General features: G+C 42.5%; 1 protein-coding gene across 1 annotated transcript in view; it reads right to left on the reverse strand.

The window, feature by feature from the left end:
* Nucleotides 1–18144, reverse strand: part of ZFYVE1 (zinc finger, FYVE domain containing 1) — a 25702-nt gene that overhangs the window by 1968 nt on the left and 5590 nt on the right. Inside the window, 10 exon segments of the mRNA XM_009882287.1 lie at nt 1–163; nt 1229–1342; nt 1831–2011; nt 2762–2932; nt 3172–3289; nt 3395–3492; nt 4147–4255; nt 5228–5334; nt 6754–6968; nt 8726–9230. The exon segment at nt 1–163 is cut by the window's left edge and continues 1 nt beyond it. Of these exon segments, the coding sequence (XP_009880589.1) occupies nt 1–163; nt 1229–1342; nt 1831–2011; nt 2762–2932; nt 3172–3289; nt 3395–3492; nt 4147–4255; nt 5228–5334; nt 6754–6968; nt 8726–9230 (1781 nt within the window).

Genomic DNA, 18144 nt, shown 5'->3' on the forward strand with positions numbered 1-18144 from the left:
ACCGCTCTGCGGTCGTGTGAGCACTCATCACAGAATCCCTGGCCACAGGCCCGACAGTGGTGTTTGGAGAGTTTGATACTGAACTCCTTCCGGCAGTTGTGGCAATGCAGGATTTCATGGTCTGGTACCCAGTATGCAGGTCGGGCAGCATCTTTTACCAGACCTATGGAGGAAGTGAGGTGGGGGGATGAGAAAGAGGGAGAAGAAAATAATCTGTGAATATGAGCATGTCACTGTACTGCAGTGGAAGTAATCGCACACTGAAAGTCATACCACAGCCACTAAGGGGAAGACGACCTCCTGACAGAATACTTGAGTGCAATGGGTAAATGGGTAACCATTTAGGCCATTCTCCCACATTCTGCCTCTCTTCAAAAGGCTAGATTGTTTCTCCTTAAATGTCGGCATCTTCTCTTACTCAGACTCTTCCAGAGGTTGAGGCACTTGCTTTTCCCTACTTTCTGTGGCCAAACAGTCACCAAACCAAACATTCAGAAACACACGTACTGTCTGAACCGAGAAAGGGATTTATTCTGCCTTTCATTGAGTTGGACAACAAGCACCCACAAGAGTTATGGCAGGACATGCTGTAGGCAAAACAGTGGAACAATGATCTGCGCAATGAGTTGGAAGTCAGGTCCAACAACAGAAGATTCAAATGTGAAGTGTTTGCCGACATACCTGAACTGCTACCCAGCACATAAAGAGCAGCAAAGTTTCACTGTACTAAGCTCACCGTTAAAGGTCACATTACTGATTACTTTCCCATCATTACCAACCTGGAGAGCTTTGGATTCTCAGCTCTCCCTTGCAAAAGTACCAAGTGCCAGCAGTATCCGTGAACACACTTAAGAGGCACTCAGCAGCTCTGGAAGAAAAACAAACCTGATAGAATGCTTTCTAATTGGCCAGTCATTAGGGAACTCCAACTGGCAGGTCACTGCAGTGATGCATCGGGGGAGCATGAACTACTCACAGCTTGGTGCACACAGATTTGCACAACAGGGAGAAAAGAGAAGGTATGAACTGCAGAAACAATGTGCTGAAAATCAAGAGGAAACATCAGGCAAGAGAGGTGCAGGGGGCTTTAGACCTCTCAACCAACAATGGTATCATAGTAGAGGTGTCAGCCTGTCACACAAACTCTTGAAGTTTAATCAGTTGCTTTGCTTTATGAAAACAAAAATGCCTCGACAAAAAAAATCCATCAGAATAGAACAGAGCTCACCTAAGGGAATGTCCATGGCTGTCACCACTGCTCCAAGAGTGTTTTGTACAGCTTCCCCCACCTTCCTGGCAATAAGTGTCCCCCCTTCCTCATCTGAAGGCAGCTCAGCCACATCTGCATAACACAAGAGTAAAGTCCAGCACAATTTCTGCCAAGTTTCAGTTAATTTACATCAGCAAAATCCAGCAGCAAACCCAAAAGGCAGCTTGGAGCCTCTCCTCAGCTTTTATCTCCCACATCACCCAATCTTGGATTACAGAATTTTCACTTTTATTTCAGCAATAATGGACAAAATACATAGTCTGCTGAAACAGCAGCATCCCTGTTCTGATGCTAGCTCCACATCATCAGCAGGTGCCAGAAAAACAAAATAAAGATTCAATTAGAAAATAATTTTGTCAGGAGGTCAGATATCTAGTAGCTCATCACAAGGGTCATCTTCCTGCCAAAAGACATTGAGCTCTCGAGCTTCCCTACTAAAAACTCTCTACCAAAGCCCAGTTTGAACAATACTGTCTACACCCAATGGGAATGGTTGTGATCCAGAAGCCAGGACTAACTATTGCCCAGGGATAATTCTGTCACAATCAACTCAAAATTACCTAACTGGATGCCCCTGTTTTCATAGCAGTTGTCACACACACGCACTGGTGCTGGTCCCCAGCCTCGCTCAGGCACTGGACGCGTCTTAGAAGAACATCCATCACAGAAGCCCTCTCCACAGGCCCGGCAGTGATGTTTAGTGTCATTGTCTTTAAAAGGCGTGTTGCACTTACGACAACTCTAATCAGAACAACATAGAAAGAAAAACTGTTAGGTTACTGACTAGAAAAACAGAGATCAGAATCCCAGGATTGCAACACTCAGACTGAAATTGTGAAAGATATAGACTTGGGTGCTACCAGCCCCATAGCTCTATCCTGGGGAAGTGATGCAGACAGGTAGATGTACAGCAGTTAAGCCAACAGATTGCTATGATCCCTTCATTCACAATCACAAATAATTACAGCTATATCATGGTGGGTATTTGATCTTTGTGGGGGTAAGAATTCAGAAAGCAGTTTTCATTGAAGAAGTATCCGTTTCCTGCAAGACACAAGGAATCCTTTTCTAGTTAAATTGTTGGGGCCAGCTTTTTGCATCTGGTATGAAACCAGAGTTTAATTTCTGCACCTATAAAAATAGTACTATCAACTGCAGCAGCCAAATTTAAGATGTTGATTCTTTGCTTTGAAGACCAAGTTCATGCAAGCCAGGATTTTCTGTGATACTGCTGGGAGAGGAACTCACAAAAAGTAAGGAGAAACAGTCTCTTTAGCAGGGCTGGGCAGAGTCTCTGCTCATACTTTCTCTGGCTAAGTCAAGAATGGGGAGAGCCGAAAGCATTTCAATTTTCTCAAATTTGTAGGAGAAGGGCTTGCTGCAATAAAACAAAAAGCATTTGGAAACTGCAAAATACTGTATTACTTAAAGGGTGAGGAAAAGAGTTTTTTTAGCTATGCAAAGCTTTTCTCTACAGCAGCTGCTATTTACCAGGATCTGAGAGTTGGGTCTCCAGTAAGCTGGGGCAATCTGGTCTGTCAACCAGGAGGTCACAGCTTTTGTGGGTCCCAGGCTAAGTTCAGATACTGATTGTGCCATGAAATTCATCCCATCCAACAAACGCTGGGCTGCATTGTTGTTGTCTTTCAGAAATCCATCAGTCTGGAATGAAATGGATATTCATTTAAAAACAAAAACAGGGAAACCTTTTTTTTTTTTTTTTTTAGATGCAGATGGCTCTGTAACCCACTGCTCCTGTTAAACTGGAGGGCAAGCAGAAGAAAAAAATTCACCAGTCCTGCTTTGAAACACAGGGATAGGTTTTAATGGTGTATCGTTCACAACATAAACATGTGCATGGCTGCACATATACACAAAGACTATCCAGCAACCTGACTTACCCCTGGCCAGACATGCTCAATTTCTGTCCTCACTACAGTGTTCACAGGATCTTGGTTGCCAAACCAGTACTGTCGGCTGCGGTACACCACTCCACAGTTGGGGCACTCAATCACATATCTGCAGTAGGGGAAGACAGTTTACCTCAGAGATATACTGGAAGTCTAGTGCACCAGACAGTGTGGAGGCAACAGAAAGCAGAGAGATCTTAGCTGCAGTACTCACCCTGACCAGGCATACTTGGCAAGGCCCAGCCAAGGGGAGTCAGTGGAAGCAGAGGTTTTTGGCACCACGCTGACCTCCATCCCTCGTTCGTAACAGGCCTGTAACACAAAGGCTCAATTAAAACTGCATACTTGGGAATCCCAGGCTCCAGGTTTGCTGCTGTTTGGCCACATAGAATCATAGACTGGTTTAGGTTGGAAGGGACCTTGAAGATCACCTAGTTCCAACCCCCCTGCCATAGGCAGGGACACCTCCCACTAGACCAGGTTGCTCAAAGGCCCATCCAGCCCAGCCTTAAGCACCTCCAGGGATGGAGCTTCCACAACTTCTCTGGGCAACATGTTGCAGTGCCTTAGTATCCTCAGAGTGAACAGTTTCGTCCTAATGTCTAATCTAAATCTATCTTCTTTCAGTTTGAAGCCATTCCCCCTCATCTTATCACTACATGCCCTTGTAAAAAGCCCCTCCCCATGTAAAAACTTCCTCTCCAGCATATAATTCACATACAGTGGTCTCCACAGCAGCTGGGTTCACAATTTAGCCAGCAAATGACACACAGCACACAGAGGTGATGACCTCTCCAAGCAAAAATACAGGTTCAACGGGGATCAATTTTTTTTTGTGAAGGCCATGAGCACCTCTCCCATTTGAAAAAATGCAAGAAAACAGGTACACGCCTGTGATATTCCTCATTTATTGGGCCATCCTTTCCTTCTGCATTCTTCAGACCTTGTCCTTGTGTCACTACCCACCTTGCAAGTGTAGACTCTGTTATCATACTGGTGAGAATATCTGCATCGACTTTTGGATTCATGAGGGACTCCTTCCTTTGCATGGTTCATGCTCTTCTTACAGCCACACCTGAGTATGAAAAAGCAAACCATGAGCTGATGCTGTTAGATACGGGACAGATGTCACCAAGAGTTCATTTCTGTTACTATCTTGCATTTGTATAGGCATTGTAACCCCAAACCATTTTCATAACTGTACATACAGCAATGACATCATTTATCACTGGAAGGCAGGCTCCTTGGAAGGAGGTGTAGCAACAATTTCACAGTACAAAGCAGCATGACACAACAGTTCAGTGCAGGAAGTGATCACTGTAGCCATTTTAAATTTCCCAGAGGGTTTTAGGAAGGACTAACCAAGTTTGGAAACGGACCAGGACCTAGTTAACACTGCAGCCTTTGCAAGGAGCTGCTAAAAATTCTCTAATGAGCATAAAAGAGCAGGAACATAGGACTATATCACATTTGAGAGAAAATGTTTCCAGAAGCATAATCAGCTATAACATCATGCTGCTATAGCAGCTCACAGACTCGGAACACTGACTGCCATCTACTGCCCTTCCAGGCTCAATCTTTGGGCTCTTCCTAGAGAGCTACGAGCCAAGCTGTAATCCAACCTGGGGCTCTACTTAGATCTAGTCACTAAACACAGCCCAGGCCCAGGATACGTGCTTTCGGATTGTTTATACTGTTTAGCTAATAAAAATGGCAGGAAGAATCATCATAGCAAATTTCAGGGGATTTCTTTAGACACTCCTTTCTTCCTGCCCTGTGTGCATTGGGGAAAGATATGGGCACAACAAGTTTGTAGCCATACACAAAAACAGAGTAGGCAAAGAACACGCATCCAGCTGGGATGCGGCAACAACAGTCGTCCAATTCACATTAAGAGTTGAATTTCAAGCAAATTCTTCCTGGAAGTACTAGCCGATGACAGGTGATGTCAGATGTCAAGATGTCACAGAAACTTTGTGTACTATGGCTGCAGACCAGGGCAGCACTATCTGCTAGAAGAATGAGGGTACATTTCTCATCTATTTACCCACAGCTGAGGCACACAGAGGAGCATGTGAAATATTCATCTGGAAAGAAAGAGCTGTGAGCCATCTGGTCATCAGGAATTTCACCACTGAACCGGTCACTTAGAGCCTGTCAAACAGAAAAGAATGAACTGGTTAGGGACTGAGAGCAATGCAGACATTTTATGAAAGCTTTTGCAAGGTAAAGCATGGGTTCCTCTACTGGAGGGAGAGGCAGAGAGAGAATACAAAGCTAACAATGTCTTTCTAACCTGGAAACCAAGACAAGGATTAGAAACCAAGCCCCAAAACAATCCTGCGCTTGTATGGAAGTGACCTGAATGCTTGTGAGATACTTACTCTTCTCCTCTCCTCCTGCCCCTACTTTGAATTTTATAGTAGAAATGGGTGGTACAAGATTGCATCCACCTCTGTGCATACAACCCATGCCCAAAATAGCAGGGTGCTTGCTAAAAGTGCTTTGCGTTCTGGAAACCTCCAGAAGGAAACTCAGAGTCATTTCTCACAGTACATGAAGACACATTCTTTGCCCCTCAGCTCAAAAAGTGCTGCGCCAAGCTTTCCTCTGGCCCCTTGAACAACTGCTCTTCTCTGGTGAAACTGCAATTCCCTCTGTGCTTCAGCTACCCCAAATACAGAGCAGCCGGAATTATCTGTTCCAACAGCTGTGACTAACATCAGAAAAGACTGCTAACACTACCTTCTTCTGCAGATATGCCCCAGCTCTGCCCGCCCCTCCCCGACAACAGCTGTGCTCTTTGGGCCAATGAAAATATGTTGCTAATCAGGTAGTGGTAGCAAAGTGTGGAAACTTGTAGGACAGACTGTAAATTTGAAGACCTGAAAATCCCTCTGACATCCTAGCAAGGTGAACCTTCTAAGAAAACCATCAGCTGCTCTCTCCAATTCCTTCTCACCAGCCTTCTGATCTGATGCCACACCTCTGCAATGATACATCATTTGGTTTGACCCCATCTTGTTTTCTAGCTACCAACACATCTCCTTCCTCCTTCTTGCCTCCTAGCCCTTGGGTTACACTACACTCAGTGCTAGGTTTTGCCAACCATTAGTTCCCTCCAAGTCTCTTGCATTCCCTCCCCTTGTGCTGAGGCCATTCTTAAGAATTTCACCAATAACTGTTTCTGGGCCTCCCCTTTGTAACTCACTGTCATTAAGTGCTTGTCACTCACAAATCCAGTTGATTTTTTTCCTCCAGTCAGTTTCTTCCCAGCTCAGTTTTTTGATTTTGCTCCATTTTGCTCTTCAACTTTTCTTGACCTTTCTTGAGTCAGGGTCTTTGCTAAGGTGTTTTTTTTGTTTTAAAGCAAAAAAACCCCACAAAAACAAAACTACCCAACCTACCTGGCTATTACAAAAAAATCATCATCTTCACGGACAACTTGCTTTATCTCCAGACATCTGCAAGTCTGCATCACCGGTTCACGTGCTCTACCTTTATTAGCTCTAACTGACAGTTACTAGCAACAGCGATACAAATAAAGATTGCGATGAACTCTTCTCCACTTACTTTTAGTGCTTTGTAGATAACTCCAGGCTGTCTAGGTGACCGAGTAGTATTGTTCTCCAGCTGCTGCTCCACAGCTCGCCTAAGTCCAGAGAAATCTGTTGGAGGATTGTATGTCCTTGTTCCCTTGTAGTGGATTGAGCTGAAAGCCTCAGGAAAACAGCTTAGCTTCCGAAACCGATCTTGAATGAGCTTCTCAGGAACCTCAGAAGGATGATCTATAAATAAGAGTATAAGTGAAAGAGTATAAACAACCAATTCTTTAAAATAGTCTTTAAATTGCACAGTGCTTTCATATGCAACACAATGCTAGTTTTCTTAATTAGACCTTCTAATACATCTGGAATGCAGTTATATTTTACAAGAAGGAAAAAAGAAACAAACTGTTTCCAAAAGCAGTCTTTGTTTTCTGATACACAGCTTTAGATTGTAAGACCAAGTTCCACAGGTAAAACCAGAAACATCTAGGTCTGGGAACACAGAAATCCAGAATAAGAAGCAATTTATGACGTAATATAAAGAAACTCCATGTCAGCACCCTTCCCCCCCCACCCCTTCTCACCAGACCATAACTTGGTATAGCTAGTCCTAGCACCTGGTAAGTGAAGGACATGAACCTTACACGCACCGCTTATTCTCCATGCCAACCCTGCAGCAGGGAAGACCAAGCCTCTATCAACCCTTTGTACATGGTGAAGCACTTCAGAACTGGCCACATCAGGTCAGACTCCATAGAACCGACCACATTCTTCTGCCTGCTTCCAACTACCTGCTGCATATTTCAGAATAAGGCAGAGCCCTTCTTCCCTGCCCTAAAACTACATAAACACATTTATGTCAATTATCCATCGAGACAGATGGTTAGAGCTTGCTGCAAATCCACATGCTAAGATGTTTCTTCCCTATTCTTACCATGATCAGAGGTGACCATAAAAATATAATACCTTTATAGCCTGACTTTGCACATAGGTGCGATTATCATTATGGGTCACTAAATCCAACCTGCTGAAACAGCGAGTTTCAACAACTATATGAAACTGCATTGCTAATCAGCAAATTGGTATCTAAGAAAAGGAACAACCTTCGCAGGTAAGTTAAAAGTACTTAAGTAACTCTAATAATAACCATAATGCATGTCAAGTTCTTCTACTAGCTCAACATATCACAGGTTAGAAATGCCAAAATGAGAAGGTGGCCAGCAGGGAGCTGCTATGGTATTACACAGCAGAAGAACCCTTGGTGTTCACAGACAGTAGGACTGAGCCTCAGGCGCTGCAGACCAAATTATTAGGGCTCTTGCTGATCATCATCAGAAATGGACAGAATGAAGAACGGTTTCATCATGCCTTTTGAAACATGGAAAAAACATGTGGCCAGGAGAAGAAATTTAGATCCCTGTATAGTCAAAACCAAAATCTGCCATGACTTCCGCAGGACAGTGCATTTAACTCAGACATACAAATAAAATACACAATTTAAATATGCGTGATCTAGTACAACAGAATTTGAAAAAGTAGAGTGAAGGTACTCTAAGTATTGAAGTTCATCAATTTCATTATTCTTGCTCATCCTAGTTTCTACATAGAGTTTTATTTTAGTTTTTTTTGCAACAGGATACTCCATATGCCTGCCAAAACCCCAGGGTGTCTCAGTTTTCACCTTCGTCTGCCATCTCACTCATACTCATGATCTTGTACAATGACCCCTCCTATGGCTGGCAGAACTCACATCATGACTAGTCAGTGCCGATGTCCAGCTGGCTAAGAGGATTATTCCAGCTGATCTGGGGTAGTCAGATCGCCATCAGGGAATGCTCTGCTATTTCCATAGCCTGGCTCCCAGACTGGAACAAGTGAGAGCAAAGCCCAAACCCATCTTTTACATGGTAGTAAAGAACACTGAATATTCAATGCAACTTGATAATTTACAGATAGCGTTTAGCACATTGTAATTCAGTTTCTTACTGCCTACTCACCAGAGCCCAGTAGCTTGGTGTACACAGTCTCGTGAAAGATGATGACACCCGGACCCAAAGTTGACAGAGGAACATCTAGGCCACAACGGGCTGTGGTAGCTTTTAACTCCTTGGTGAAATGTTTTAAATAAGCCTCCGAGGCATCACCAAGGAATTTGAAGAGATCATTGTGGAGCCTGTCAGCACGAGTACGGTAGATGACAAGGTCAGAGATGGCCAGGACCTTCAGCAGCAGCCGTGTTCTCTGGCTCAGGTTCACAGTGGCCCCCAGGAGGCCTTCTGTATCAATTACCACCACTTTGCGGACAGGGTCATAGGCTGCCCAGACTCCAACTGTGCAAGACTCTTGGGCTGGAGACGTCTTGAAGACTTCCCGGCCATAGAAGAAAGTGTGGTTAAGGGTGTGAGACTTGCCATCCCCTGTGTTCCCAAAGATGGACACTACCTTTAGATGCTGGTCAGGACTGCAGTCCAGTTTCTTAATAAAGTCTTCTTCATTTCTCACCTTCCAAAAAAAAACAGAAAAATATTATAACTATGCAATTGGAGTAAACACCACTGAAAACACAGTTGGTTTCAGGATTCCTAAGATTAACGAGAGTGATTGCTTCCTCTTCAGATTTCCTAAGTTTTTGAAGCACCAAGAAGTCTAAAGCAAAATATTAGAAAGCAGTTTTGTAACACCTACACATCAATGGGATTTAGGCTGTTCCACCACGTAGCTATTTTGGAAGCGATGCCTTACTGTGATTACCTGTCTAGTGAAACATCTCATACCTCACCCCATTCCCTGAGGCAGTCCTTTCAGAGAAGGGAACACAACCCTACTTCCAAGTCTGCCAGAACAGCTGCTTTGAGCATGGCAGACACTCTCAGTAGCATTAATCTCCTGGCAAGCATCCAAATTCAGATGCAAGACAGGGGAGTGCTTTTTTCACCTTAACTTGCCTCATCCACAGAGGCTGAGCACCTGTTTAGGGAGAAAAAGCTCATCTGTTCAGTTGTGCTGCATCTATCCACAGCTGGGGCCTCTCAGACACAGCCAGTCCCACTCCTACTGCTCTCCAGCTGACAGATCCTTCAGCTGGAAGGACAAGCAGAGAAGGTGGCAAAGTCATGCACTGGAGTCAGGTGGTCAAAGCAGGTCAAACTGGCTTTTACAGAAGTGCCACAACTACTTCAACGACCCATTTAATGATTTACTGTATTGTGCTTTCACTTAAGAAAACAAAAGAAAAGCAACCCACACAAACAAAATAGACACACACAAAACAGTAGACAGCCTTCAGCAGGTTACTTCTCTTTGGCTTCACATAGATTAAATGACAAGCACCATGCTATTTAGGTTAGAGAACTGGGCGTTTTCTGTTCAGATACTAGAGCAACAGGGAACAGATAAACAAGCAATGAAACCAGTTAGGGCTCTGTACGAGAGCCTGTCTCGCTTTTGTTGCGGAATACAGCCTTGGCTGTCAGAGGTTTCATGCTTCTGGGTATGGTTGTTTATCACTTGCTGTTTCTTCTTCTAACAGGTTTCATCCGCATGTTACATGACAGGGAAGAATATGACAGAGGCACTTTTTTCAAGAAGGATTAAATTCACCTCCCTCATCACGATTGCCTCCTCAAGGAATCCCTGTCAGCTGAAAGGAGCAGGGCTTCCAGCCCTTCTCACTTGCCTCTCAACTTAAGGAAGCTCCTTGGCTATTTTCCCCCCACGAGTACAGTTGGAAGGCCTCACAATCCACAGAGGCCATGAGGTAACAAATGGTTTCTTCGAACAAGTTTATTCTTAGATCAGCAAATTAATTTAAGGCTCAGCCAGCCCCATTTGCTCTGGTCAGATCTATCAGCAGCATCTAGACTTTGAAGAAAAATAAAAAACAGCCAGTGTGCCAAAAAATAAGAAATAACCAGCATGCCAAATCATGGTTGGGAACAGTGTTCAGAATGAAAAAACTGTGGACTGTGGGGCTTCAGTAGCTTCTCAGAGAATCAAAGCATTCAAGGCAGCCTCACAGTGTGGAAGAAAACAGGAAATAGAGAAATCAAAATGCTCTCAACAGAATCTTTTCTGGTGTCTGTGGGAGACCATCAAGATATACTCAAGTTACAGGTACACAAGAAAGGGTCTGCTTTTCTGGTAGCTGTGATTATTAGCTTGTCATCAGGAAGGTAGTTTAGATGACAGATGCAGTTTCTCTTAGTGTCTCTGGAGATATCTCTGTGGATAAAAGGAAGTTCTTGGTTCATGGGATAGCTCCTAAAAACCATTCACACATTTGATAACATAATAATGTTATGTGTATGTAAGAAAAAAGAAATAGGATCATTTATTCTTCAGATTGTTTTGTTTTTAATTCCCACGGCCCAAACTTCTTACCATAAGAGTGACAGACTGTCTTTTTGCCATCGTCTGTGGTTATGCACTCCCTGTACAGCACAAAGAAATATCAGTCTTCAAACAGCCACTTAAGTATTGGCAGGACGACTAATAATTAAGGTCTTTTAGGCAGCACTGGTTATTATTCTGGTATCAGTTTGGGAGAGTTTGTGGAAGGGGCTGAGTCAGTAATGTCAGAAGACACAAAGGACAATAGGGACCACAGGAATAAGGATAGCTCTGCAATGCATTCCCACCAGTAAGAAACAGGAGTCTACTCACACAAACACCACTACAGCTGCAATTATCCCAAACTGAGCTAATGTAAGTGTCCACACCATCAACCTTCTTTCACATTCCATGTACTTTAACAACTGCTGATGCCAGGGCAACTTATTGTAGGAAGAAGAACTGGATTGCTGAGCAAGACAGAAGGAAAGTTGCTTCCAGATCAATAATCCAGATCACTCCAGCAGAAAAGTTATGCTGAATATCAAATCAGACACCCAAAGAACTGAGCTGTTACCCCCTTCTAAGGCTCTAGGCTCTTTCAGACTTCCTTGCAGGACAGAACTCAGGAATGATTCAGACAAGCAAGTCACCCAGGAGCACAAGAATGCACTCAAGTCCAGCTAGTCCAACACTGCGTCTCACAGGACTCTGTAATGGGTGAGAAAGAGTTTAAACATGAAGAGAGTAAGTGTTTCCTAGCGTGCTTTACCAGCTCAGATGTCAAAGGACTTCCCAAGCAGTGGTTGCACCTAGACACTCATGTTTGGTAGAGAACCAGTAGACCTAACCGCTAGGATGTTGCCTAACCACTTCGTGAACCTAGTCATGGTTTTGGATACTGCAACATTCTGTTACAATAAATTCCATTGGGGGGGGCGTGCGGGGAAGAAACAAAACCAAAACCCAAACCAATACAACCAAAAAAACACCCTTCCTTTTGTTGAATATGCTTGTATCTCATTGGGTGTTCCTTGCTCTTGTGCACTTTTCTTCAACCACTGCTGAGCACAGGGATGATACTCTCAAAGAAGCATCCACAACAATCCCCATATCAGTAATCAAATTCACTTTCCTTGAGCAAGTTCCTTTAAGACATTTAAAGCCAGAGTGGGTGTAAGAAGTGTCAAAGTACTAATCCCCATTGGGCTCAAGTCCCACTTCTCTGTTTTGCTTCTCATCTCTAAAGAAATTTGCATGGTACCAGCTTCTGTTGCATGTACAAAAGACTCCTGTTCCCATAGCTGTGTCCATTCCCACATTACTCAAGAGCTCCACATCTCTGATATGAACAGCAGAGGGTAAATATGAAACCTTCCCTAAATTGCACATCAATGGCAATTAAGAATGAAAACTATATGTCTAACTTAAGACAAGAGGCATATCTCTCTAGCCCCTTCTGTAATTTGTCATTTTAGTATCAGAGACTCATTTACACTTTTGTTACAGCTCTCAGAAGAAGATTCTCTTTTAGAAAGAATAATCTTTACCATAGGTTAGAAACCTCGTTAGATTTCTTTTAGTTTTAATTACATTTCTGTGAGCAACTGCCATCCAGCCCCCCGTGCAGTCACTGCACCCAAGTTGAGCTGAACTGAAGGTGAAGGTCTTGAGCAGGAAGAACAGATAACTTTACAGCTAAAATCCTCTCTAAGGAGGGCACAAAAACTCATACCATGCTGCTGTGGAATACATTTAAATCTGAAGCCTCCTTGACACCCACACTTGGAAATCTATTATACCTAACATAACAAGTTTCCTAGATCCAAGCCATAATAAAAGTAGAACTGTTTAGGAAGAGACAAGAAAGAAGAACTGCTAAAATGACATTCCTGCCTATGAATTTCTTGGAAACAGTGTTATTAAAACAATAACATGTTAAAAGCTTAGGAACAAAACTCATAAAATAGAACGGAGTTTCCAATGACCTGTACTCATATAACTTTAAATCTGCCTCCAGGCAAAACAAACACATGAAGAGAATCAGACATTTTTACAACAGTTTTCTCCTTTTAAAACATCTTATGAACGCTTTCAGGCTTGCTAATATTCATGGAAGCAGCGCAAGCCAGAGCTGTGCCACGACGACACAATAGCTCAAAACAAAAATCAAGAGCACTTGGCATTCATCAGTGCCTTCATTTGCTAGTCTTACACTGTCATTTTGACTTACATTGGTACTTTTGTTGTTGCACTTTGAAATCTTACTCTTTGCTTGACCCGATTTTAACATAGTATTTTTAATAACTAAAATGCATACGTTTTCTGCAATTAAGAAAGACCCCATTATATAAATAATTAAGTTTGAGTCATTAGACTTATCTGACAACCAGCACACAACAATATCTTCTGATACACATCCACTATATCAAAGAGGATACAAATTTAACACACTTTTCAATTAATGGAAAAATAAGCTACATGATTTGTAACAGCCCATCTAAATATACACTAGTATAAAATTGCAAACATCTGAAACAAATCAGTCTTCAAGTACAAGCAGTCAAAATAATTAAGTGGGAAAAAACATACTATTTCCCTCACAGCATTACTTAATACTGGCAATACACGCAATTCTGCTCACAGTTCAGAAACATTTAAAAAAGATAATGCTTACAAGAATTCAAAGTAACTCCTGAAATCAGAGGGAGAAACAGCAAAGGAAGCTAAAACAAGATCTGCAACCTTTTAAGCAGGCCGGAACTTCTAAAACACAAAACTGAGACAATTTTAGGTAACTGATCTTAAGGACAAAGTATCATATCAATCATTAAACCTGGAAACAGAACAGATCTGTCAGATCTGCCCACCTCAACACAGAACAGCTGTTTATGATACAGCTTCTAAATTTTGGCAGTTGTGTTTTAACTTTAAAAATCTGAGTTCCTATCCAGAGGTAGATTCACACAAGAGTCTTACGGGTGTATGCCTAAAGCCCCAACTCCTGCTATTAGGTCATTACATCAGAATTTCGGTGTACATTGACAACAAACAAGAGAGAAACCTATAAAGCAGACTTCTTCCTTTAACTACAGCCTATAAAACAAATCTGAGAAGAATAATCTGCACCACAGTACAGTACTGCCACCAAAATTCACATCTTTGCAGAGCTCCTCACAACCACTCCCAGAAATACAGTGCATGAATGCAAAGCAGCACAGCTGCTTACCCCAGCAACTCAAGTGCAACAGGCTATTAAAAAGGCAGCTGGAAACTCCTTTGCCCCAGGAGAAACTTCTGTTGATATTCCCAACCATTTCTTGATACCAAGTGACAAAAAGGATTGGATAGCTCCCTGTGAGGAAGAGAAACTCTCTGCTACAAAACCCATGACATCAGTAGGGCCATGAGAGGGGCTCTAGACTATGATAATTCAAACCCTCTTCCCACCAAGATCATAGACCAATTCAGCCTGGAAGGGACCTCAGGATGTCATTGCTTCCTCGTAGCTTTTTGACGCCTCCAAACAAGAAAAGATTTTGATTATAAGCAGATGCTCAAGAAGAATCAAGGCTGACTTACGTCCACGCAGCTCTAGTTTCCTACCTTAGTTTGTCTCCTATAGCTTTTGTTCTGCATGACTTCCCATGGAAAATGTCATTTATGCCATTACTCAAGTCTTCCACACACAACATAGACATATTTGATAGAGAAATAAGTGCCTCTAAAACATAAATTTCCTAAAAGTTTGATGACATCAAACAGCAGATTAGAAAAGAAAAACTCTAATAACCTTTCTGAGGAAAAAGCTTGTCTCTTGTCCACTCCACACAGCCACCAAGACAGCGTACTAGGCTGAGCGGTCATGCCCATACTTGCTAGCCAGCAAGCATGCCGACGGGTGCATAACAGCACACATACTGCTTCTTACCCAAAAGACAGAAGATGCATATAAGCACTGCATAATGGGAGGCAGACATCTCAGAAATTAGACTTCATTAATTCTACTACTCAGAGAGTCAATTGTTACTATGTAAACATTTTATGGGAGCTTGGGAAAACTCTTCCAAAAGGGCTATATCAATGGATTAGTTTATAAAATTGTGTACATCGTACCAGTAGTTACAATCTGGTATTCAGAAGTAAGTTATTAATTATTGGCTCAGCAAACACTCAAATATATTTATCATTATTGTCCTCAGGAATCTCCTAGACTTCAGCCAAGCTGACAGCAAACATCAGCATTTTCAGGACTGGAGTCCTACAGAGCCTCAAGCCCAAACTGAGTGACCTGACACTGGTTGCAGCCTGAGGACTTAAGGTTAGATTCCAACACTCCTCCTCAGATTCATCTAGTTTTGGTCTTATTCCCCATGATGAGTGCAGATGTGGCTCAACCAAAGGAAAGCATTTGTATTAGGGGTGTTTTCTAAGCTGAAGTTTTTTGTACCTGCTTATTTGCCTTCACTGCAGTACCACCTATGGGTTCTGTTGAGATTTGTTCTGTTAGGCTCTGTACGCATCCACAAAAATAGTATCCCTGAACTAAGTATCTTTTTCGGACCAAAGTTATCCTGTTCATTCCCACAGCTCTGGCAAATGAATTCAGGGACGCTATTTTCATGGGTTTGTAGACAACCTAACAGAATGAGTCTCAACAGGACCTACAGGTCCCTGCAATGAAGGGTTGAGGATGCCCATGTCTGAAGCACATCTATCTACTACAGGACATTTTCCTTAAAGAGAGAGAGAGAGAAAAGAGTTAAATCCTGCTTAACAACTCTACCCAAAGAGAGAGACCCTATTTCAAAGATTTTAAGATAGTGGTGGAAAAAACATAAGGGGATGGGAAGTAATCCATTTTGATTGGACTCCTCCCTAACCTAAGAGGCAATATTGACTGAAATATTGCTAGATAAGTTACCCTCTAGATGACAGCTGAGTTACACGAAACTGCTGAAAGCAGAAGTAAGACTAGACAGCCTACTAACCTGTTTACTAACTGAAAAATGACTTTTGCAAGAACTCAAAATTAATAAAGATTTCAAGGTAAATGCAACTGCTGCAGAAATAACACTAATTTAAGAGTGTCATCTAACTCCTGAAGAGAACAGTAAACAATGAAGCAGAAGTCATTACTCTGTATCCTAAGTACCCTTGAAGTTCACCATGGATGTTAATTTGGGCACACAGCTACCAATTACCACTCCAGTGTCACAGCTGTAGTAGCAGAGACCACATCCAAGTGAAGAGACTTACCCAGAAGACAGCAAGTCAGCAAGCAAGTTCATGCTGTAAGTACTAGTCTTCCTCAATACCAAGGGTAACTAGATTACCTGTGTGGACACTACTTTACACCACTGTCCTTGTTAAGAGGGGCATTTACAAACTTACTTGTATTACAGTTCCAGTCTTCCTAGAAAATAGTTACTCTGGTTATTTTCCCAGTTGCAGAGTGTTTTGATAGGCAAGCCAAAGGACTGTGAAACTTCTGCCTTTCTGAGATCCCAAAGCAAGGCATTAACAACCCACATGAAAAACGTAAAAGGTGTACTGCAGCACCATCTGCCTCCCGGTGACCCCTGCAGAAGTGAGAAAGTGGAGGATATGGAAAGGATAGAAGGGCTGGAGGACAGCAAGCTGTCAGCTCCCTTTTCTTTCTTGAATGTACCCCAAAGCACCCACATCCTGCTCCTGCTGGCAGCACCCAGGAGCCCAAAAGGATTCACTGGATTAATGCAGAGAGATGTACAGCAGGGAAAGTACTAGAACACCTCCTTCTCCCCAACCTCATTTAGTTCAGGAACTCCTCAAATCAAACAGCGGGTAATTCCTGAGTGGCTTGCTACCAGCTTCTCTCACCCATGACATGCTCTCCTTTGCCTCCACACCTGCACTCATTTCAGCATAAGGACAAAAAAGACAAGAAGCAAGCAAGGGATTTGACTTTAATTACAACCCAGGAGAGCTGCTTCATGAAGAAAGTGCAAGAACAGTTCCAAGAAAAAGCAATATTTATAAGTGGCTATGTTCAAATCAGCTAGGAGTCAGCCTGAGACTGTTAAAGGAGCTGTGCATTTGTTGAATGGATGGCTCCTCCCCCATCTTCTAAAAATAGTCTTCAAAATACTGGTATATGTCCTGTGGAAGAAAGAACACTCCTAACCAGCAATTGCTAAGTAGTTTTTCTACTACTTCATTCCAAGGACAGCAAAACAGCGCACTTCAGTGTAGGAGAGAGAACTGCAAAACTGATAAACAGACTGGGATGGGAGGAATACCGAAAAATAGCAAAGTAATAAGAACAAAATTCCTGAAGCGTAGAACAGCAAACTCCCAAAAATAGTTTGGCAAGAAAACCTCTCTGAAGTAGAAAGAGGAAGAAAACTCATCAATAGTACAGCAGGGACAGAAATTACATATCCTGACCTGACAAATCATACTGACCTAAAAAACTTGGATCTTTACACTTCTTCCTCCTCCTTTACATCCATGGCAAATATACCAGCTGTGACTCTTCAGTTTACAGGATACAGACTAAAATTCCCAGAAACTTACAGCTGACTGTGCTACCCTAAAGCACAAAACAAAAACATTCCCCCAACAGCAAATCAAGCAAGAGCATCATAGGAACAAGTACTATTTGTCAGACAAATGCTTTTCTACTACAGAGGCAAGCAATAAGACTTAAGAGGTTGTGATCTTCTCTTAGGAGAGAAGACATACGTTGCCTTGCATTGAATGACAAAGAATACTCGACTAGAAAAAGCATTCTTAGTGACTCTCCATTCTCTCATCCCTAGACTTTGGCCAGGCTCAAATCAGCAGGTAATACAGAAAAATCACAGTACTTTCATCAGGTTTACAGTGGGAGCGAGAAAAGCGAAGCCGCTAGCACCCCTGAAGAGTTATCACTCTGTATCTGTTACTTTTTAACAAGAGAGGACAGAGGAAGACCCATGGACTGTTACATGGTTAGAGGCTGGTTATTTAATGATTGTATAAAATGGTCTGCTAAATTTAAATAAGGGCTACAGGTCATTCTCCATCATCTAAACTGACTGCAAAGCATTATATAGATCCTGCT

Source organism: Charadrius vociferus, unplaced genomic scaffold, assembly GCF_000708025.1.
Source record: "Charadrius vociferus isolate BGI_N301 unplaced genomic scaffold, ASM70802v2 scaffold50, whole genome shotgun sequence".
Classification (NCBI taxonomy): Eukaryota; Metazoa; Chordata; class Aves; order Charadriiformes; family Charadriidae; genus Charadrius; species Charadrius vociferus.